We start from the raw sequence: 25,109 nt of genomic DNA, 5'->3' as shown, positions 1-25,109 counted from the left end.
GTGTAAAATTAACTAAAAGGGATAATGCATTCTATCTTTATCATAAATAAATGAACATTGATGAGTGGTTTAAAGAATTTGGAAAGAATACAACATCAAATTTAGAACTTATCAAATATTGTAAGAAATTAAAAGTTCATAATGTGGGTATTTGTATGGGAGATGAATTAACAAACGTGTCTCAACATACAAATAATTTGATTATGAACTTAGAAGATAACAATGGAAAAGGTTCTCATTGGGTTTGTATTTTTAATAGTCAAGACAAATATTATTTTGATAGTTTTGGTCTTCCACCACCTGTTTATGTAATAAAATTCTTACAGAATGGTGTTTATCAAACATTTCAAGTCCAAGAATTAAATTTCAAATGTTGTGGTCAATTATGTTTATATGTGTTATTTCAACTCAACAAAAATAAAATTTTTTAATGACATTATTTTTAATCTCATATAAATGACTTATGTTGGTGTAGATGGTTCGATCTTTGGTGTATCCCAAAGAACTGAACATTGATTTATCAAATTATTAGACAAAGGCACAGGCTGAACGAGAGAAATATCGTGTAGCAAAAAATATTAATGTGAAAAATGCTTATAAATTAAGAAATTATCCAAGCCCGACTGACGTGAATGACTTGGTGAGATTAAGTGATTTAACACAATATACAGTATATCCTTAAATAAAACGGCTGTGTATTCCAAAGATATAGAAGTGTTGATATTATCTCCAGGTCATACAGAATTCACAGTTCCAATTAAAACAAGTGGTGCCAGGCACAACAAATCCGCCCATTTAAGGCATAAAGTTATTTTGGGGATCAAATTTAAATTTGATACATCCTTAACCTGAATGTTGATTATAAGGAATAGAATAAGGAATATTTTAGTCTTAGTTTGAAGTCAATTAAACCATTTTTGACGAAATTATGACCGTAAAATGATTTTGACCTTTCAAGGCCACGTAAAGTCAAAGGTCACGGTATCAAATGAAAGCCAATAAAGGACTTGATATACTGTATGTCTTCCATAGCAAACACGCATATTTCTAACCTTTTTTGATCTATAATGGAAAATTTGTAATTTTGACGGAAGACCATGACCCTCAAAACTTCGGACCCTACCGATCTTCACAAATATGCATTTTTCACTGTAGGAATGGGATGGATTACAAGTGACAAATGGAATAAGGTTCACTATAAGCTTAGTTTGCAGTAAATCAGACCATTTTTGACGAAGTTATGAGTGAAAAACGATTTTGATCTTTTCGTGACCTTGACCTTTGATCCAATTGGACCCAAAAGTTAATGGGGTCGTCCAAGGTTCATTGCCCACCTGTGGATGAAATTTGGTAGTGTTCGCTAACGCCGTTTTGCCGTAAAGTTGCTAACAGACAGACAGACAAACAAACAAACAAACCGGACGATTACAATATCCCGCTCCCTCCCTCCGGGGGGGGGGGGGGATAATAAAATTTTATAAAGAAGGGCGTATCGTTTGTATGAGATTAGAACAATGGAGATATGATATGAATGGTTTAGCATATAATTGTTCATTTAAAATTAACCAAAAGACCTGGAAAAATTAAATCAGTCTCGTAAGGAAGAATATTATCCACTTGGTGTCGAGAATGAGATTTGTGGAAGCACGATTTGCAAACAACAAATAAAATAATTTAATAAGAGTAAAATCAATAAAGGTTTTGCCATAGTTTCTATCATGAAAACACAAAGAACAGGATTATATCTAATAAGTAAGGAAATACAAAATGATTTAACTATGGGAAGATGGGAAGTATTTCCTGTCATTATATTAATCTGTCATATATTTCTAATACATAAATGACAGCAAGAAGGCTTCAAGAAAATTATCATTTCTGTGTCCAAGTATACCTTCAAGAAAAGGGTATTCGGTATTTTAATAAATATGTTCTACAACATAATAATGAAGTATTTTCTATAAAAGATTGGCTTTATACTGATGTTAATAAACCAACAACTTTGGATTTAACTAAAATGTTAAATAATGAAAAAAAATTAAAGTTAAGAAAACGCGAGGCTCTTTTAGAAATTCAGAAGAAATTTTATTGGTTTCCTGTGGTAATTTTTTTATTTTGGATGCAGGAATAACAAGAAATCCTGATGAATATATGTGTGATATTCTATGGGGTGAAAGTGATTCAATGATCGTAAGGGATGAGGAAGGAGTTGAAGAAACTGACATAAGAGAGGAGGAGAAGGAGAAGAGAGAGAAGGAGGAGAGGCAGAAGAGAGAGAGAGAGAGAGAGAGAGAGAGAGAGAGAGAGAGAGAGAGAGAGAGAGAGAGAGAGAGAGAGAGAGAGAGAGAGAGAGAGAGAGAGAGAGAGAGAGGAGGAGAGGGAGGAAAGAGAGAGAATAAATAAATATAAAAATATGGAAACCAGTGAGATTTTAAAAAGATCGAAGGTATTACAGAAAATAAATCAATCTCAACGCAGCGAGGAGGAAAAAAAAGAATTGGCAAGTCTATTAGAAATATTTGCGTCAAGACTATTAACATCGGTTTCAGGGAGAAGATATAAACGAGAAAGGGGAGATAAAGCAGAGAAAGAAGGAAAAGATGATATTATTGATGATGTTGGTGTGATTGACTTTAATTAAAGTTTTACATTTAATTAATGGAGGAGAGAGTGAAGACATTTCTGAGGATTCTTTATGTTTTTAAAATGAAGATTCAAATGTTGATAACCGAGAAACCGATAACGGGAAACTAAAAAGGTTTTCGTACTCTGTAGGATTTTTTCTCATACATAAATTAGTTATTGTCTCAAATGTAAAAAGAAAACTAATACTAAAAATATCTCATATTTTAAAAGTAAAAATAACAGGGTGATTCAAAAAGGCATACGTTCGGTGTGTGGCTCTAAAAAGAGTACATTTATCTCCAAACACAAACGTGGAGTAGATATACAAAAGTTTTTATCAGGAAGTAAATTTACAACGACTGGAATACAAGGGGAATTACATCTACCAGGGTATTCTTTCTGTGGTCCAGGAACAAACTTGAATAAAAGATTAGACGAGGCTGACAATCCTAAACCGTGGAGCAAACCTCTCAATCGGGTTGATGAAGTGTGCATGAGGCACGATATTGATTATGGAAATATCACAATGTTGGAAGAAAAACATGAAGTCCATTGAAAAATGTTGTGTAATTTGTCTCTGATACAAAATTCAACCTTGAGGAAAACTTGATAGGTTCATCGTGAAGAAGATGATCAGTGCTAAATTGAAACTCGGGCTTGGAAATTCAAAAAACTTATAGGCTCTAATGATGTCATTAAGATTGAAGAGCAATTAGCTGATGAATTACATAAACCAATAATCACAAAGATTTATAGAAGGAAGGTTTATTCCAAGGAAGTTGATTATATCTGGTCTGCTGATTTGATTGAACTCAATAATGATGAGGGGTACAAGTATGCTTTAACCATTATTGATTTGAGAAGTAGATATGTGTGGGTTGTCCCTTTAAAAAACAAAACAGGTAATACTCTTATGTTAGCCTTTCAACAGATATTTAATAAAATAAGCAAAAACCTAAAAAATTGTGGACTGATGAGGGTACAGAGTTCCACAACAAAGCATTTATGAATTTTCTTGAAAATAACATTATATTATACAGCACCTTTAATGAAGGAAAAGCGGTTGTTATTGAGCGATTCAATCGCACTTTAAAAGAGAGACGATATAAAAAAAATTCACTCAACTCGGTTATCAAGAATGGTTATCTTTAATTCAGGACATTGCAGATAAGTATAATGATACGAGTCACACCTCAACGAATACTAAACCATCAGAAATATTTACAAAATTAGAATATGAAAAAGAGATTAATGTCAAAAAGCCTAAGTTCAAAGTTGGTGATATCATATGAATATACAGGTGGAAATCTCATTTTGAAATAGGTTATACTAAGCGATGGACAAATGAACTTTTTTAAATCGTTGATGTAATAGATACAGTTCCTTGGACTTATCAGGTATATGATTTCAAGAGGGAAGAGATTTTAGGTTCATTTTATTCACAGGAATTACAAAAGACAAAGATAAATCAAAATTTTTTTTGACTCCACCCCTTTTATAAACGCCACCCATTTTGACTATGCCCACACAAGCCCCACACAAGCAAACCCCACCCACAAAAGCCCCACCCACAAAAGCCATATCCACACAAGCAAACCCCACACACAAAAGCCACATCCACATCCATCATATCCACATAATTAGTGATTAGTTAATTAGTTCCCCACACACATGTTTATTTAATTAAAAAAATAAAGTTTATTTCATTAAAAAAAAAATAAAAAAAATTTCCACACAAACCACATCCACACAAACCCCACACGCACAAGCTCCACCCACACAAGCCCCACCCAACCACACAAGCGTCACCAACACAAGCCCCACCCATCCACACAAGCTCCACGCACACAAGCGCCTCCCATCCACACAAGCCCCACCCACACAAGCTCCACCCACACAAGCCCCACCCACCCACATAAGCCCCACCCATCCACACAAGCTCCACCCACCCACACAAGCCCCACCCCCATGTGCACCCCCACCTTTGACCCACCACCCCCCTCATCCCACCCTCCACCCTTCCCCACACACACACGTGGAGGGGAGGGGTGGGATGAGGGGGATGGTGGGTCGTCGTGGGAGCGCACCGATCCCAGCCCTCCTTTGCACTTCCTTTATTCTTTTTAGCCGCTTCGCGTTGCGAACGCTGGCTCTAAGAGAGCTCCGCATTGTTGTTGTTGTTGTTGTTGTTGTTGTTGTTCTTCTTCTTCTTCTGGTGAAGCCAAAACCTTCAGGATGCGGCTCTTGGACACATTTGTCCTTGTTTTATAATTAAGAATTAAATAATTGAAAGCAGAGCAAATATAATTAATCAAGACTGAAAATATTAAACATTTTTCTTTTGGTAAATATTCAGTTGCGAGAATGGACGATCTTTCCCAGCAGTCTGCTTTCGATGTCTTGTGATTTTGAAACTCGATCAACATATTGTGTTCAAAACAAAGAGTAAAGAACAATTAGGGTATATAAAGATGATTATATTATGATATTAATAAAATAATAAATATAACATTTACCTCCAGAAGATAGAGTGTCATGTCGGATTCCTCCAGAATATTAAGTTGTGTGTTTGGTTCATCCAGACAGGTGTTTAAACTGAAAAAAACATAATAATAATAATAATAATAATAATAATAATAATAATAATGAGTCAAAGACACACACACACACACACACACACACACACACACACACACACACACACACACACACACACACACACACACACACACACACAGAAACACATAAACTTACCAATATTGTGATGGGTTATCTTCTTCGTCAGATGAAAGATAGTTCATGTCTCAGTCATTTACCATTGGGTCAAGATGAGAAAAATGAAAAACCGTGAAACAGAAAATAAATGCCTGGCTTATAAACCATGTTGGAGGAAGTTAGTTGGATCTTTGCCTGGAGTTTCCTCATTGTTCTCTTTTCTGTTTTTCAACAGCTCAGTAATTCTGGAAATTTTTCCCAAGCTTCCTGTTTTCAGCTGCACTCAGCTTACAGAATGTGCGTAATGTATTCATGTTTGAGTTTAATTTTAAAGAGCATTAAGAGATGTTTATTATTTCATTTCTGCTCAACAAAGAACCAAGTTCCAAAGTAATCTTTGTGAATATACTCGATGGTGATGAATGTTATAAGAAAATTAAGTTATTCCCCAAAGTAGAACACGGACAAATATTCATTGGTTCACTCTTTGAGTGGAATGAAAATATGAAAGGGAAGAAGTGCTTTAATCATTAAGTCTCAATTTTACATTTGCTTGTATGGGAGGTGGAGAAAATCAGTTTCCTATTTTGGGCTTTTGGGGCTTCAGTCAGTAAGTTTTTCCCTCCCCCCCCCACCCATTCATTTGAATGGCTGCCTCAGAAACTCCATTTGTCCTCTACTCGCATGCAGGGTTATGAGGACCTGTTTACATTGAGCTCATATTGTATCAAATGAGAATGTTCTTACATATTGTGAAGACATTATCGTGTACTGTACCTGCATCCTCGGAAAGGGAAATATTCCACTGCAGTATTTGCTCATTCTTCACATCTTGGATTGGGATTAAAGAAGGCAAGAAAAAAATGGTGAAGAAAGACTGTTTTGTCCTGCATTTTGAGTAAACTAGCATTGAACCCCCCGCTTCACTGATGGTAGTTGAACAACATAACTTATTTACGTTACAATACAGGAATACAGTTTATTGACAGTCAATATTTGCAAGATTTTTATTCCAGAAACATTTTGTTTACTGCTCATAGATGCAGCATTAATTTTAGTTATACACATTCATTTAACAAAAGACAATATCATTCATGTATTTTATGTTTCCAGATATCAGATGTTATGCCATTTTTCCCCCCAAGTTGCAAAATCCAATTCTCATCGAGTCATGAATAATTCTCCGCCATAAAGGCCGAGCCTAGCACAAGACTCAATGCCGTAATGACATCCCATACATAATGTCATTTACTACACCGCTATCTTACTAAATCCGTCATCCTGATGGCTTGCATCTGACAATCAGCCCATCACCTATGGACATCAAATAGTCAGATCTATCTGACGTTTATAGGCGATGGTTATGGTTTTTAACTGCCATCAATGAAGCAACTGGAGGAGTTGAATGCTGGACGCCTGGATGGCGTGCACGTCCGTAGAGGCTGAGCCTAGCTCTCGACTGAACACCGTAATGACGTCCCAGCGAAAAATATGTGATAGACAGATGGAGAAATCCTGCTTCTTTAATATAGAGATCATCTCATGACAAATACAATTAATTTTGTGAGCACGTTCTTACATAGAAAAGAACAACTTGCGTAATCCTTATACAGAAATGCACAAAGTTTTGGAATCGGTCTGTAAACCAAATCAAACGGAAGACCAAGAAGGAACCCGAAGAAGTAAAGAGCAAAGAGGGAGTCATTAGGAGGAACAAGAGTAAAGAAGGAGTCATTTCAGCCACTACTCCAACCCTCAAACCTATCCAGGCACAACCAAGTGAGCCTTACAGAAAAAAAAATTCTGCAAGAATTCACTTCTCCTTAGAGAGATAGATAACGAAAGAGAGTTAAAGAGATGAAAGAGAATAAAAAGCAAGAATTAGAATGAATAAAGAGAATTGTGAAATAAAGTAGGAAGAAGTGTGAAAGGAATAAAGAACAAAGATGTCAGCAAGAACCCGGATAGATAGATTTCAGCAATTACTCTCCAGGTTCAAACACACCAACAGGTACAAGTTGCCAGAGGTCTGTCAGTGGGGAAGCACAGTCCACACAGCATCAGGATATGGTGCAAACACCATCAAACGGAGGACTAAAGCAAGTTTACATTGTGATGGATTGATGAAAACATATTGGGATCTTGGCCAGTAATAGAGCCTATTTAAGACAAAATCCTTCCTCATAAGATAAATATTTATTTGGTAAAAGATTTTCGAATCATGACCCAGCTATAAACTGTCATACTGGTGTTTCACAGGCAGGGTGATTCATCAATGTGTGTGCCGTCCCTTGGATGGACGTTAAACGGGAATCCCGTCTGCCAGCATTTGTTGGAGTGGACTTTAAAGATCCCATGATGTCCTTCGCGAAGAGTAGGCAAGCTATAGCTCGCCTCTGACCAAATTCCGAATTCCTGCCATAACCAGCAGAGAGCATTACATCAGTGGCACAGCTGTGCCCTCAGCCAATGATGCTGCCCCATAGCATTGTGCTACACACGAATGAAGAAGACATCTGCCCTTTTCCTCACAACAGGAAATGGAATTCTACATTCAGCCACTTACTGGTAAATGCTCAATGATTCAATCTGCAAGTGATATCTATCTTCTGAGTTATGAGCTAGAATGTAGAACCATCTTTCTAATCCTATTGCGATGATTCTCAGCTCCTTAAATAGTAAGGAGGAGGGTACCAAGGAGGGCAGGGGTGGCAGTCTGGAGGCAGTCTTGGTCACAGGGCCCAGCACTGGCATGGAACGTTATGGGGCAAATGCCAGAAAAGCATTGAAGAATCTACAATATCCTCCTTGCCAAGCAAAACACATAACTTTCATGTTTTGGAATTTACCATCAGGCTGGCATGACAGCATTTCAGTTGGCCAGCGAGATCCTTGACAGATGATAACTTCAGAACCAACGAGCCTTGTTCCGTTGGTACATGTTGCCCTCGCCTGGAGGATCGTGTTTCGGCCATTGTCACCGATAGGCTTTTCCACTTTGAGATCCCCTTTCGGTATTTGGGGAAACTTGGGACAACATTGGATTTCTGTTTCAGGTCCTGTTTTGAGACACCTACATGAAAATGAAATTTTGGAGGTGAAGCAACAACCAATCTCGCAACAATTATTAAAAAAAAGTGATGGAAGTTATTATGTCAGGAAAATTACCTTTGAAATTGAGGATTTCTTATTTGAAAGAAAATCCTGTGCTTACCAATACCCAGGGTTTATGATTTATTTATACACAAAAGATTAAAAGTTCTATTGTACAGGCTGCATATTAAAGCAGACAATCAGACACAAAATAATATTTCTTCCTTTCATTTCAACATCCCTGAAGGACCAATGCTTACATCTTTCATTTCAACAACCCTGTAGGACCATTGCTTACTTTTGTACTGTTCAAAGTGCATTTTCAATGCAGGCTAAAAGGTGAATATCCACAAATCCAAAATGCCTAAAACTGTGTTTGTGGACAGGATACAATTCTACACACCAGGGGAACCCATATACTCAAGAATAAAAGGGCAGAAGCTGCAGAGAGCCAGTGTTACGAGACATTTGGAATTTGTAAACAAATAAAGTAGTTAAGTGAAAACCAACCGTGTGGTATTGGCATACGTGACATGGTCAGCAGGACATGACACAGAAATCTCAGGGACAAAAAACCCTTGCACCACGGTCTGCATCCCACCTTGATTGATAAGCCACGATTTGCATCCTGAGAGTAAGACAGGAAATCCAACCTTTGAAGCCTTGGTTTGTCAAAAACACATGATTATAAGATTTAAACAACTAGAATGGCACTCACAGAGTGCAGTCTCTCCTCGCATGTTCATTCTGAACAAAAACAACATTGTTAACTGAACACACTACTATGATGGCCTACTGTTATTATGACCCACACACCCGTGTCATCCATGCACCCTATTATGTTACATAGTTTCTTGGGGTATGGGTTATGAATGTCATAAATTTAATCCTTCACTCACATTAGGTCATATATCAGATATATGAAGTTTCAGATGTTTTAGATAAGAATTGCAATTTAACCACTTATGGTTAGAATACAACTTCTCTGATCACATCATCATTATCACGCTATATACTCCATGGGGAGTTGATGACATTTGCTAAGTTTCAATTTTTTTCGTTGAGCGGTTTCAGAGAAAATGATGTCCAATTTTTAAAAATTTAATCCAATATGGTTACCATACCATGTGAATGATGACATAAATTTCATTCTTCACTCCCATCGGGTCATAGATTAGATATATGAAGTTTTGGATTTTTCACATAAGGATTTCAATTGAACTAATTATGGCTGGAATACCACTTCACCGATGACATCATCATTAACACCTTATATACCACATGGTGAGTTGACAACATATGACAAGTTTCAATTTTTTTCATTGAGCTGTTTCGGAGAAAATGATGTTCAATATTTTTCCTTCAATCCATTATGGCTGCCATACCATGTGACATATGATGTCAGAGTTTGCAAGAAAATATTATCCATGTGGAGTTCCTCTTATGTTGAAAGTTTTGCATTGAACAGACAAGTGATTGCAGAGAAAACAATTTTTAAAGCGAAAATATATGGACGTGGAAAAACACACACACACACACACACACACACACACACACACACACACACACACACACACACACACACACACACACACACACACACACACACACACACACACACACACACACACACACACACACACCTAAACCTACTACTACTAAACAAGGCCATACTCAAACACTGCAATACAAAAATAACCAAATTATCCACAACCTGGATAGACCATAAAAAAATCTTTTGACAGTGTCCCAAATTCATGGATGATAAAGTGCAAGTAAAAATGTACAAGATAAACACCCAAAATAATCAAGCTGATTGAGAAAGCCATCGATCTATTATCCCATACTAATCCTACAGCACTTGGAAGAAAAAAGATCGAAATACCAGGAGTGAAGAAACAACGCGGGATCTTCCAAGGAGACACAGCCTCACCCCCCCCCCACCCCACCCCCTTTCCTGTTTTCCCTGCTCGGGATCCACTAAGTAACCTCATTAATTAGCAAGGACACGGATACACCCTCAAAACCAACAAAAGAACGTCCTAATAAACAAGAAAGGTGACATCTACTTTCATGGCTGATTTAAAACTCTTTGCACAGAATGATGAAAAATTGGCAGGACAACCGAAATTAGTGAAACGGTACTCTGTTGACATCCAAATAGAATTTTAACTCGATAAGTGTTCCAGGTGCACATTCGTGGAAGGTAGACAAACACAAATCGACCAAGATACACCAATACGGGAGCTAGACAACAAAGCATCTTACAAATACCTTGAAGTGGAAGAGGGCCACCAAATATGTCATGAAAAAATAGAACATAGAACGAGGCCAGTCCTGAAAAATACCTCTCCATAGAATATAGTCATAGGAACAAAGTCAAAGCCATAAACCAACTTGCAGTGCCAGTGTTTAAAATGCAGCTGTGGAATAGTAAACTGGCCATAAGCAGAAATCACGAAACTAGATATCAAAACAAGGAAGCTTCACTATCCACAAAAATCAGTGCATCCCAAGAATATATCTGCTGAGGAAAGAAGGAGGTAGCGGCCTGATGGAACTCAAATCAAGTGCATAATCTAAGGTGTTTTGCACTCTGAAGCAGGTATCCTCAAGGATTTGCCTGTATTTGGCTCTATTCATTGTTCCCAATATGCTTAAAAGTCTCCCTGTCCCTCCCACTGAAAAGCATCCCCATAGTATAATGCTGCCACCACTATGCTTCATGGTAGGGATGGTGTTAGATGGGTGATGAGCTATGCTCTGTTTCCACCAGACGTAGGACTTTGCATTCAGGCCCTTTGCATTATTTTGCCTCATGCTCTCAGAGTCTTTCATGTGCCTTTTTGCAAACTGCAGGTATGCTGTGATGTGTCTTTTTCTCAGGAGTGGCTTCTTGCTGGCCACTCTCCCATAAAGCCTTGATTTGTGAAGTGCTGCAGAGACTATTGTCGTTCTGGCAGGTTCTCCCATCTCAGCCAAGGAACTCTGTAGTTCTGTCAGAGTGGTCATTGTACCTGAGCTCAATTAGAGTGTCAGAGCAAAGGGGTTGAATACTTATTGCTCAAGACATTTCAGCTTTTTATTTTTAATCAAGTTGGAAAAATTCTCAAAAAAAAAATCCACTTTGGCATAATGGGGTATTTTGTATAGATCAGTGACAAGAAAAATCTCAATTAAACCATTTTAAATTCAGGCCATATCACAACAAAATGTGAAAAAGACAAGGGGTATGAATACTTTCGGAAGGCACTGTCATGACAACTGCGAGAAAGATAAAAGCAGGAAAATATAATAAAAAATAAGAGTTGGTCAGATTGGGGATAGACAAAGAAGGATCACTGGAATGGCTAAGAAGAGGTCAGCTCAATTGTGATGGAGAACAAATCATTGTAAGTGCCGGACCAAGGACACTACACGAATGGCTCAGTCCCGCCATTTTTTTAAAAAGACAATCAAACAAGTGTAGGTTCTGCAAGGTAGAAACAGATAGCATGAGCCACCTCATATCGGAAAGTAAAAAACTCATGTCAGAACAACTGTACACTTCAAGGCACAACAAGGTATATAGAGTAATCCACGAGCACATCTGCAGAAATTTCAATATCCTGGTTCCACAAAACTCATGGAAACATGAACCAAAATCAATCATTGAAAAGAAGGACACAATGCTCACGTACAACCTGATGATCCCATCCAGCGTGAACATAGAAAACAAAGCACTGCGACTTGACATAGTACTCAGATACAAAAAGGAAATGAAGGCATTGCTAATTGAGGTTTCAGTACCCAGTGATTTTGTCAAAATGAAGCAGACATCAAGGAAATGACTAAATATCAAGACCTCAAGAATGAAGTGAAAATATCCTGGAAACTGAAGAATGCTGAAATTGTGCCAGTGATCATTGAAGCAATGGGAATGATAAAGAAGAACCTCACAAAGATCCTACAAACCATCCCTGCAAACATTACAGTGATGATCCTGAAAAGAGCTGTCAGAACAAAACTCTGAGAACAAGAAAATGTCACAACTTGGTCCATGAATCAAGATCCTTCACCAAAATGAAGGTGGACACTTCGAGTCCTGGGAGGGCTCCGTTACACCTTCTGAAACCCGAATTATGGACATAACAATCAACACACCACATACACACACACACACACACACACACACACACACACACACACACACACACACACACACACACACACACACACACACACGTTGGAATAGTCTCACATTCCCTTAGGGGCGAGACTAATGATCAATTGACATACATTGCAATAAGTATTCACATTAACAAGTGAATGTAAATGGAGGGACAATTACGATATAGTCAATGTGTTTGGAAGAAATCACCTTTCTCACAAGTTGGTAGATGAATCGAGCCATACGTGCACGTCTGGGTCAAATTTGATGTGCCGCTACCCGCCTTGCACACGAAGTTGACCGTATCTCCCTCAGGTATTTTGTACGTCAGGTCATGCTCAACATACTGCGGGCAGGGATAACAACAAAAGTTTTGATTCTCTCTCAACCTATCTTTCTAACCCTCCGTATGTATATGTATGTATATGTATATATATGTATATATATATATATATATATATATATATATATATATATATATATATATATATATATATATATATATATATATATATATCCCTGTGTCGTAAGAGGCGACCAGGGTTGCGTCAGGAAGGGCATCCGGCGTAAAACATGTGCCAAATCACTATGCGGATCATACGGATGATCCGCTGTGGCGACCCCTAACGGGAGCAGCCGAAAGAAGAAGAAGAAGAAGAAGAAGAAGAAGAAGAAGAAGAAGAAGAATATATATATATATATCTCTGTCTCTCTGTCTGTCTCTCTCTCTCTTTCTCTCTCTCTCTGTCTCTCTCTCTCTCTCTCTCTCTCTCTCTCTCTCTCTCTCTCTCTCTCTCTCTCTCTCTCTCTCTCTCTCTCTCTCTCTCTCTCTCTCTCTCTCTCTCTCTCTCACTCTCACTTTATCACTGAAGAGATTAACATGATGACGTTAAGGAGGCTTTGGAAGGAAGATGTCTGTGCTGCGCTCAAAAGGTTGGTTGATTGCTGGACAAAGTGTGTCGAAGACATTGAAAACTCGTTTTGTCATAACTCATCCACACCTTTTTGAAACACTATTCTTTGTCGATTTGTCCAATGTCTCCAAATATCCTGGAATTCCTGTTAAAATACATTGATATACAAAAAGGAAATGAAGGCATTGCTAATTGAGGTTTCAGTACCCAGTGATTTTGTCAAAATGAAGCAGACATCAAGGAAATGACTAAATATCAAGACCTCAAGAATGAAGTGAAAATATCCTGGAAACTGAAGAATGCTGAAATTGTGCCAGTGATCATTGAAGCAATGGGAATGATAAAGAAGAACCTCACAAAGATCCTACAAACCATCCCTGCAAACATTACAGTGATGATCCTGAAAAGAGCTGTCAGAACAAAACTCTGAGAACAAGAAAATGTCACAACTTGGTCCATGAATCAAGATCCTTCACCAAAATGAAGGTGGACACTTCGAGTCTCTTCTTTATCTCTTCTTTATCACTGCTTGCAATTTTATACATATGCTTGGTGTTTATTATATTGATCCTCCTTAAATAGCCTGTCCCCCACACAGTGGAAGATGGGGTTTTGCAGTCGTGTGTGTGTGTGTGATGGGGTTTTGCAGTCGTGTGTGTGTGTGTGTGTGTGTGTGTGTGTGTGTGTGTGTGTGTGTGTGTGTGTGTGTGTGTGTGTGTGTGTTTGTGCGCTGTAACTTTTTACCATTTGAGATTTGGTCATCAAAGTTTCAACAAAGCTCTATGATAGGAATATGGAAAAGACAAATTTATAATTTGGTCAAAAGGTCAAAGGACAGCGTGACATAAAATCGTCAATTTTCATCCAAATGACCTGAAAATTTAATCATCATTTGAGCTTTTGTTATCAAATTTTCAACAAAGATTTATTATAAGAATATGGAAAAGGCAAATTAAGAATTTAGTAAAAAGGTCAAAGGTGCCATTTAGCATATGGAAGAAGTCCAAATACAAAGCGGACAGGCTTCAAATTTGCTATCATTAATTTTTTCCTTTACTTACTTCAACCCCTTGTCCTCCCCTGTAGGAGGATATAGTTGGGTAGTAGGGTGAATGTTATTCATCAAGGGATTTGTTGTATACATTAATTGGGAAACTTGTCCCTTATTAAAATTAAACAATGACCTTAAACCCTGTCCTGTATGAATTTTGAGTTTCAGCAATAATTGGTATCAATTAACTAGTTACATCACCTGATGTTTATCAATTAACTGGAATATTGGAGCTCGAAAACACAGACAAAATTGCAGAAGTATTTTCTGCCAGAATCGAATTGTGGCCAATAGAAGCACATGCTTATTTCAAGCGACTAGGAATGTATGGAAAACAACGAGATTGTTTTGTCAAATGTTCATGGAGGAGCTTAATACATACTTAATGTTCAGGACAAGGTCATTAAGAGATATCAATGTATTTTAACAGGAATTCCAGGATATTTGGAGACATTGGACAAATCGACAAAGAATAGTGTTTCAAAAAGGTGTGGACGAGTTATGACAAAACGAGTTTTCAATGTCTTCGACACACTTTGTCCAGCAATCAACCAACCTTTTGAGCGCAGCACAGACATCTTCCTTCCAAAGCCTCCTTAACGTCATCATGTTAATCTCTTCAGTTGATGTAAAATGCCTTCCCTTAGCTTTTTTTATTTCAAAAAATCATTGTAATGAGTTGGTCACTTGGACTTGAATCTGGTGGTTGAGTGAGGGAAAAGTTCCCACTCCTGGGACTTTAAGAGGATGTTGACATATTTTGTATGTGGCACGACAACGTCATCCGATGATGTTATGCAGACCATGCGGAGTGTTCAGAATTGGATGTTTTTTTTACCTCAACCACCGAAGGAGAAGGTTATGTTTTCACCCCTTTCGATCTGTTGTTTGTTTGTTTGTTACTTGTCAAATCAAAGATTGTTCAAGTATATTGGTAAATCAATTTTATTATCCTGTCTGTTTGTCTGTCTGTCTGTTTGTCTGTGTTTATCGCCTACAGGTCACAATTTTAAACCGATCTTCACGAAACTTCACCACATGGCAGAGTTTGTCAGAAGGAAGAAGTCTATTGTTTTTGAGGTCAAAAGGTCAAAAAGTCAGAATCGGCCAAAGGTCAACAACGAAGGTGGTATTTTAAATATATGGTACCCTCAACAACTTACAATATGTGTATATATATATGTATATGTATATATATATATATATATATATATATATATATATATATGTATATATATATATATATATATATATATGTATATGTATATGTATATGTAAATATATGTATGTATATATATATATATATATATATATATATATATATATATATATATATATATATATATATATATATATATATATATATACACACACACACACACACACACACACACACATATACAGGGGGGCTGCAAAAGTACGTATACAGTAATGAAAAACAAAACATGCGCACAAAACAAAGAAAAAAACAAAAGATGTATTCTAGAAAAAATTACGAAAATAAAAATATAAAAAATGGTAATAATGATTTTAATGAATTAAATGAATTCTAGTATAAAATGAATCCTAGCACCACTATTATAATACTGGTAATACTGGTATAATCCTTACTGTATACCTACTTTTGCAGCCCCCTGTATGTGGAAGGTTGCTGATTGCATTGTGCTCATGTCCATTTGCTGCATAATGTACTATAAAAGTCAAATGTACGTACTGTGTGCTGATATTTATGTAATGAAAGCAGGTTGTTTCTTTTCAACAATTGGTCTGACACCTGGCAGGTAAGATCAGAGACTGTGTGGGAAGGAGGGAGGAACAGATTTGTAAAGGCTCATTAGAGGAAGAGGAAAAAAGAAAGCATGTTTTGATGCATTGAAATGGATTGTAGAAATCTTTTGGGGTATTAGTTATGAAAGAAGAACAGAGGAAATGAGAATGGGATGCTGATAGGTAACACCTGATCCACACAATGGCAGGTCAATCTTTTCCAAGTCGCAGTGTGCTGATGAACTCATCAGCAGTTGTTCAGTTCCATCTTCACAATGAAATGTGACATACATGTTGAGAGGAAATGCATAGTTGTATGTAGTTGGGTTGTACCACTATGGAGATAAAGCAAAAGGGTGTGAGCAATCAGAATAAAGAAGATAACATTACATTACTTCAATAACATCCAAACCCTTTCCACAGCTTTCTTTATTTTTTTGTGATCTCTACAAGAGTAAGGCTCATGGGAGAGCAAGGTTAAATTGACAGTGGGGCAACCATATGGCATAACCAACACGGAATAAACGATCAGGAAAGGAAGAAAGAGAGTAAAGGGGAGGAAACCCCAAAACCAGCAAGTAAGAGGGATAGGTAGGAAGGGATAATAAATATTATGTGTCAGGATGGGGGATGATATGAGGTGGTAGTGCACTGCTTGCTTGAAGCCCTGGAGGGAACTGTGAGACAAAACTGACTCTGGAAGGTGGTTCCATAGACAGGACAAGTGAGGACTAAAGGAGTTCAAGTGTGCAGTTAGTCTGGATTTTGGAAGTTTAACCTGGAGGGGATTATTGGAAGAATACATGTATCCTGCAGTTGCTGGGTGGGTCAGTGGACTTAGGGAGTAAAGGCAGTAGAAACAGACCTGCCTGTGATGTGAAAGCAACAGACCTTATGTATTCCAGCTCTCCAAATGTAAATAGTTGGTTCCAGTTGCTCATTAACAGGAAAGCAACAGCAATTACCTGCCGATGTGCAGAGTCTGGCTCGAACTTTGTACAATTTTGTTGACATAAACACTCTGCCAGGGGACAATTCAAACATGGGCTGAATAGGATATCTCAGAGTTAGTGTGCTCACTTTTGAGCTGTCTAATCTGGCTTCGAGTCATTCATGACCCAAATATAAACTTTCGCTACTTCATGGGCAGGTCATTGCATCAATTGGGTGTGCCATCCTTTGGGAGGATGTTGAATTGTGTGTTCAATTTGCTAGTAGTATTCATCGGTAAATGTTAAAAAAAACTCCCACTGTGTCTCGCAAGGATAGGCTATTGTGTGCTGACACCCTGGTCGAGTCCTAAATTAACCTAATTCCATTTTTTTATACTTAATGCTCTGACAGAGTGGTACAAAAGTAACTCACTCACATTTAAGCTGTTTGGTATGGGTTTAATTCTGGGCTCAACTATCAAACACAGTTTAGTGTTTTGCAGGCAAAGAGTTGATCACAAAGTTTGTCATCCATCAGATGGATGTTAAGCTCGGAATCCATCTCTTTACATTAGTTAATGAATGTTAAAGATCCAACGGTGTCTTTTATGAAGAGTGGGTGAGTTATTGCTGGCATCCTCAACAACTTACAAATTCCTGCTCAAATTAGCTACAGTAGAACTATAGGACGTCTGGCCTGTCAGTTCATGAAAGGTTCGACCAAAATCTTTTCCTGGCTGACCCCATATGAAGGTGGGATTGATTAGGACTCAAGTAGTAGTCGTACTAGTAGTAGTACTAGTAGTAGTAGTAGTAGTAGTAGTAGTAGTAGTAGTAGTAGTAGTAGTAGTAGTAGTAGTAGTAGTAGTAGTAGTGGCAGTATATTTAAAGAAAGTATGTAAATAAAAACAAAAATCATCAGACCTTGACTTTCTTATATCTCTCGTATCTGCCAGGTACAACCAGAAAACGTGAATTCAGTTCTTCCTTTGTAACCATGCAGTGAGCTGCTGAAAGAGACAGGCATAAATATATGAGGCATTCAATTAGAAACTGCTCTCACTAACCTGTCCCTCCTTGTCTGCCTGCAGCTCTATTTACTAATACAGTATTGATAGTGTTCACATGACTGTTTTCCTTGTCTACCTTTTTCTCTTTACCCTGTTTTGAACTTGTCGACTTTCAACCCTCTATTGTACTGCTCTTCCTCAAGCCTCCACCTCTGTATTATGAGTACAAAAGTGCATTGCCTTAATGGTTTCAAAATTTTGAACTTTAAACTCAAAAAGTTTTGACCATGTGCATTTTACATTTGATACAGTGATCTAAGCTTCATGAAGCTTGGATAATAATTATCAAAGGCAGGTCAAGAACATCAGAAGACATCAGTATACTTTTGCATGAATTATGAGAACATTTGTAGAGAATGACCAAATCAACACAGTGGATTAGAATTGGAAGCTGGGATCCCAGCACCAGCAGCTATGTTGTCAGATGAGAACACCAAAGAGGCCAACATTTACCCCCACAACCACAAGGGTTAGTGCGGTCCCATGTCAGCTTAACTTCCAATGATTCTGCTTTTATTTTTGTCAAAATGACATTTTTAGCAGCCAACCTCAATCAGCTGTGAGTGAACCTGCTTTGCAGTCTAAGGTCGCTTCGTTTATTCTCTGCAGAGCAAACCTGCAAAATTAGAGTTCAACGAAAGAGGGTAGAATACACGCGAATGAGTTCTCCGCTCTCATTCGTTTGTAATGCATGAGGCTGTTTTTGGCCTCTTTGTAAACTTCCTCATTTGAAGTTGAGCTCCACCTTGAGAAAGAACAACTGATGTTGCTTGCTAATTATTGAATTGGTGTTTAGATTTCTTATGAAACTTGATATATTCTTGCAATCACCAGTATTTGTAAAGTGACCCCAATTAAGGGTACAATACATACTCTTTACTTGCTCCTTATTCATGTGTAGCAAAACAAGATGAACGAAGCAGTAAAATGGGTTTTCTTCTTGATAATACCATCGAGCTAAGACTAGGTGAATGTTTTGAGACCGTACGTGAAAAGTAATCTCAAAAATTTCCTTTAGTTCTTAAACTCACCAAATGTTATCGTCTCTACCTCCTCCCATTGCTCACAAATATCAAACAAACCAGCACGTGGTAATAACCCTAAACCACTCCCCCTCCCCCCCCCCCACTCTTCAACCACAATCTCCATCACCCCACCTTTTGTCATCACTACACTTCCTCATGCACATCCTTTTTATGTCTGGTAAACCAATCTCTCTAACACCTCACTGCCTTCACTGTACCTTCATTTTCAATTCCTCCCACTTGTTCTGCATCTTTCATTGTATGATTGATACTGAACTCATGGAAAAGCAAGTGGAATTCAATCTTTGAGCTGGTGGATTGCTGGGAGAGGAAGAAACGAGATGGGAGGAAAAATGGTGAGGGGGAGGGGGGTTAGTTGGTCAGCTTTATCGAGATAGATACAGTACAATGGGAAAGATACATTTTAAAATTGGCAAAATTAATATCCAATGCATATACATTGGGGTGCAAAAGTATGAGACCAGTCGGAAATGTATGAATTGAGATGTGATAGCAAAATAAATCATTATAATATGAAACCAAAAGCATTTTCAAGGGATTTTCAGAAATTCTTAAATTTGTAACAAAAATGAGGAAAAAATAAATCAAATTTGTTTTGATGAATAACCAATAAATTATAATCAGTGTGAACCCCTTTTGCCTTGAAAACTGCCTCAACTGAGCTTGACACAGTGAAAACCAAGGCGTTTAACATTATTGGAATCTCCCGCGATGAAGCTGAGTCAATTGGCCGATCACTTCGCCATGGCAGAATGTCCTCACACCAACAGAGGATGATCACCTGTTTCTGCTCTCATCTGACCTCCGACATTTGAACATCGGTATTGCAGCACTTTCTGAGGTTCAGAGACTAGATAGTGGTGAGATCATGGCAGGTGGTTTCACCTACAATTGGTCTGGTCGCTCTGCTGGTTACCACACCCAAGGAGTTGCTACAGCTGTGTCCAATAAACTGACTCCCCATGATAATTCAGGTAACACCGGTCAACAAGCATATTATGAGACTGAGGATTAATCACTCCTTGGGTGTCGATTCCCCTGGTCTCTGGATAAGGACCGACTGAGGTGAGTGATCTCACTGTGAAGGAGACATTCTGTGCCATGCTCGAGTCTGTGGTTGATCAATTCCCCAGGCGAGATACTCTTCTTGTCATGGGGGATTTCCATGCATCGACTCGCACTGATAGGGATGGTTATGAGACATGTGTTGGTCCCCATGGGTCTGGAACTATGAACCAGAATAGCACTAAGTTTATTGACGTTGAAAGAAGTCATGGACTTAGGGTGGCTGGTTCATGGGTTCAGCACCCACATCTCTGGATTTGATATTTCAACGCTGACAGTGTGGCAAAGGAGATTGACCATGTGCTCACTGATGGTCGCTGGAGGATGATCCAGAACTGCAGGGTCTACCGGAGTGCTCAGTTCCTCAATACTTACCACAGGCTTGTTGTAGCAACTCTGAAGTTGCAGCTTAAATCCAGGAGAATGGTACCATCCCAGCCTAGGCTGGATGTTGGCAAGCTCAAGGATGAGAGGGTAGCTGAGGAGTTTGTGAACAGGCTGAGTGGAGATTTGGGGAGGTCTGTGTGTTTTGGGGATTACAGAAGAGTTGCGGAGTGCCTTCAAGACTACCATCCTTGATGTAGCCAGTGGTTGTCTTGGAACCCACCATCAGGCAAAGAAGAACTTTGTCTCCCAAGAGATACTGGATACCATTCACCAGTCGCAGGTCCAGGCTTAATAGCGGAGCTGAGCTGTTCAAGGAGCTGAGGCATAAAACTATGTTCACTGAGGGCAGACAAGGAGGCCGATGAGCGAGGAATTTGTGAATGGATAGAGTGGTCAAGTAATGGGTAGAGTGGTGACATGTGGTCAAGTAATGCTCACACTGCTTACAGAAGAATTTGTACATTGCATTCCTTCAAGTCTGTCCCTCGGTGTACTTCAGTTGTAGTGGAGGGTGGTGAGCTCTTGACATAGGAGTCCGAAGTCTTCTCAAGGTTGGTGGACATGCTTTACTCATGTCGATGCATCGAGTTCTGTGCTTTGTTTGGAGCACAGGCATCATCCCAACTAACTGGAAGAAGGACCTTGTTGTCCCTCTCTGGAAAAGAAAGGGTAATCGCCAGGACTGCAACAGCTACCGAGGGGTGACACTGCTCTCAGTGCCGGGCAAGGTCTTTGCTTGGATAATTTTTGATCGGGGTTGCCACCATCTGCTTGAGCACCAGCGTCCAGAGCAGTCAGGCTTTACACCAAAGAGGTCAATGACTGACCGTATCCTTCCTCTTTGTCTCCTCACTGAACGCAGATGAGAGTTTCAGCAGGGGCTGCTTGCATCCCATGTTGATCTTTGCAAAGTGTTTCATTCAGTGAATTGAGATGCCCTCTGGAGGATTCTCTGTCTTCGTGGGGTGCCACCAAAACTGATCAACCTGTTTTCTGAACTATACTCTGGAACTGAGAGTGCTGATTGGTGTGGTGGTTCCATCTCTGTCTTATTTCCAGTTGTTACTGGAGTTTGTCAGGAGTGTTTACTGGCCTCCACACTTTTCAGCATGTGTATGGACTGGATTCTGGGGAGGATGTCAGAGACATCAAGCTGCGGTGCATCATTTGGGAATGACAAGTTCTCTGACCTTAATTTTGCAGATGATGCAGTAATCTTTGTGGAGACTAGATATTATTTTGGGGGCCCTCACGGTGCTGAATGAGGAGTCGGAGCCACTGGGATTATGGGTTTCCTAGGTCAAAACTAAGATCCAGGCTTTCAATGACATATTTGATACTGCTATTTTGTCTGTATCTGTTTGTGGTAAGCATGTTGAGGTCACTGAGAGATTCACTTACCTTGGCAGTGATATTTATGTCTCTGCATGGTGTGAGCCAGAAGTCAATCGACATCTAGGTCGGGCCTGGGGAGTCATGGATTCACTGGACCATGGGATGTGGCGCTGTCAGTACCTATGCAGGAGGACCAAAGTCCGAGTTCTTTAGTCCTAGGTCCTTCCAGCCTTGCTTTACTGATGAGAGACTTGGATTCTGACTAAGGGTCTGAGACAGAGACTTAACTCCTTCGGTATCAGGTCTCTTCAGAGAATCATTGGCTATCGCTGGTCGGACTTTGTGTCCAAGGAGCAGTTGCTGAGACTCAGATGAGATTTGTTACCGGTATAGTCCGTGAGCATCAGCTGCAGCTGTATAGGCATGTGGATCATTTTCCTGACACTGATCCTGCTCACCAGATTCTCTCAGCAAGGGATCCTCATGAGTGGAGGAGGCGAACAGGCCAACCATGTCCCTCGTCGTTGCAGCACATTGATCGGCATCTCAAGGAGATGGGGATAGGCCAGGCCTTTGCTTGGGCAATGACCAAACACAGGCCCATGGAGTACCAGCAGATAGTGGATGCAGTGACATCCTGCATGCTCCCATACCTAACCTGATCACAGAGAGGTCAGTGGTCTCTCTGTCTTCTGCCACATCCTTTCTGGTATTGTACCCTTTGATCTTTCCATTCTTTGCCCCCAACCCCCAGGTTTCTGCTGGGCTCACATGGTCCAACATAAACCTCCTTCTGGTGAAACTACCTAAATCCAGGATCACTGTTACCTAAACACATTTGTTCCTCTTTTTTCTCTCCTGGGGAACCAACTTCCACATCCTCTTCAATCTCATTCTTCCCTTCAGGTCTTCAAGACAGCTGTTCACCACCATCTTAGATCATCCCCAATGGAAAACTATGGTTTCTACCATTGTCAACCCCTCCCCCCTCCCCAAACCACACCCCATTCCCTCCTCCTTCCAAATTTCCAGTTTCCCCTCCTGAGAGTTTCCATCTGTATCCATCGTGTCCACCCTATGCATCCTCTCCTGCCCTCCATTCCTCCCCACACCCATTGTTTGTCTGTCTCCCCCTGCACTGGCCTTTGGCTCTGCTGTTGGTGTTTCTCTTCCCTCTCTGCTGTTATTTTTGTCCTGTTTCATCCTGATCAGTTCAGGTCCTAGTACTCGCTCTTCTATGAGCCTCAACAATGTATACAACAAAAAAATCCATTTGGGGTTGACAATTCGTTTATGGATTATATTTGAGTAAATCCTTTTAGTCAGGTCAGTTATGGAAAATACCCCCTCAACCCCCAAAAAATTGCTACAAAAGGTTTCTCAACCGATTATGGTAGGTTTTAGTGTACTTTATAACATACTAAAAGTTTACCAAAGTATGACCCCCGGAAAAGTGTTTTTTTTCAAGATGGCGTCCAAGATGGCTGCTGAAACCTTTTAATGATCATAACTCTAACTATCAACTCAAATTTGATGATCTTGGTGTCTATTCCTAGGTTTTTGGGGGCAAAGAACACATTGAGATTCTAAAAAATGATGTTGGCCCACTATGTAACATCAAAATCCAATATGGCGTCAAAAATGAACACATTGTAACCATTTTTATATCACACAGGGTAAGTTAAGATTTTTTGCTGCAGTGGCTTTCCATATTTTCAGTGCTGCCATCAGTTGAGAAACCTTTTGTACCAACGCACTGGGTCTTGGTTTATGCATTTGCAGGCAGTGTCCAATTGCCTAACTGTCTTTGCTGCAGCTGGGCACTTCAATTACCTGCGATCTGCTCATTACTACCTGCAGCAAATGAGCAACCTGGAGGAAAAGCACCCAGACGTTTATCGAAAGTTCCTTGATGGTTTTCACATTGTTCGTAGGAGCAATCAGTGCTGGGCAGGGCTTAGTAGTGATCTTGTCATTGAACAAACGTTGATGAGGTCTCTAAAGAGCACTGGTGGTCTAACTCGCGGCAGTGGGATGACCGAGGACATGCGAAACCTTTGGACCTTATGTGCACCTGTAACATCCGAGTACAACAGTGCGATGCAGGATTTCACAGACCTGACCTATACCACATGTCCGCAACACAAAGACTCAACTGAGGCACGCATCAAAAGAGATGCATCTGATCTCGAGAAAATTCAGATAAAGCTTGCAGCCTGCTCACACTTCACATCTGATTCTACTCTGAGAAACATTGTCAACGGGATAGTGGCTGGGCCAGATGTGAATGTACATGCCTTTGAATCGGTTGGGAACAAGATCATTGAAGATATAATCGGAAAGTCGGCATTTACTTACAAATTCAAGCGGAAAGACAGAGCCCAAACCCTTGGGAATATCTCTGCTGTGAAGATTGCTCCTGATCGTACCATTGAGCCTGCCCTTCTGTTCCAGCGTTTCCTTGTGGTGTCAAGGTCATGATATCTTTCCCTTGAAGATGTTTTGACGTATGAACTAAGCCCCTACCCTCCAGCCCTCTTTGAGGTCAGGAACATTCTTCGAAAAGCAGACAAACCTCAGCTTGCTCAGGCAATTTGAGACCATGCTGCGGACTTATCAAGTGAGGCTGTGATGAACTCTATTCCTAAAACAGATTGTTACGTGCTCGATGGTGGCTCTTTGCTCCATTGTTTACCGTGGAAGAAAGGCAACTCATATAATGCAATAGCTGAGTCTTATGCAGACTTCACTGTGAGACATTACGGACTAGCAACAGTGGTGTTTGATGGCTATAGTGAAGGTCCCTCCATAAAAGACAACACACATCAGAGAGGAGGACAAAACCTGCACCCAATTGTTAGTATCACTGCAGAAACATAGTTTTCAGGCAAAAAGGAGGACTTTTTGTCTCATGACAAAAACAAGGTAGTCATGATTGCTCTCATCAGCACAGCACTAACTA

At 39.5% G+C, this 25,109-nt stretch overlaps 1 protein-coding gene across 7 annotated transcripts in view; it reads right to left on the bottom strand.

Moving 5' to 3' along the window:
- LOC147030884 (uncharacterized) overlaps positions 1–25,109 on the bottom strand; it is a 227,547-nt gene that overhangs the window by 14,310 nt on the left and 188,128 nt on the right. For 5 of the 7 annotated variants that reach the window (XM_085875426.1, XM_085875423.1, XM_085875425.1 and 2 more), the window contains 8 exons: positions 19,558–19,660; positions 18,169–18,254; positions 16,503–16,647; positions 16,260–16,339; positions 12,791–12,926; positions 8,941–9,058; positions 8,187–8,410; positions 6,115–6,168 (listed from right to left, as the gene is read on the bottom strand). In XM_085875426.1, coding sequence (XP_085731552.1) covers positions 6,115–6,168; positions 8,187–8,410; positions 8,941–9,058; positions 12,791–12,926; positions 16,260–16,339; positions 16,503–16,647; positions 18,169–18,254; positions 19,558–19,660 — 946 coding nt within the window. The remainder of the gene's footprint in view (positions 1–6,114; positions 6,169–8,186; positions 8,411–8,940; positions 9,059–12,790; positions 12,927–16,259; positions 16,340–16,502; positions 16,648–18,168; positions 18,255–19,557; positions 19,661–25,109) is intronic. The other 2 variants (XM_085875424.1, XM_085875430.1) reach the window with 1 other exon arrangement.

Source organism: Eptatretus burgeri, chromosome 3 (genome assembly GCF_056783735.1).
Source record: "Eptatretus burgeri isolate ZD-2024b chromosome 3, Ebu_testis_v1, whole genome shotgun sequence".
NCBI classification, from domain to species: domain Eukaryota; kingdom Metazoa; phylum Chordata; class Myxini; order Myxiniformes; family Myxinidae; genus Eptatretus; species Eptatretus burgeri.
Note: the sequence above shows the minus strand (reverse complement) of the source record. Positions and strands in the feature narration are given on the sequence as shown.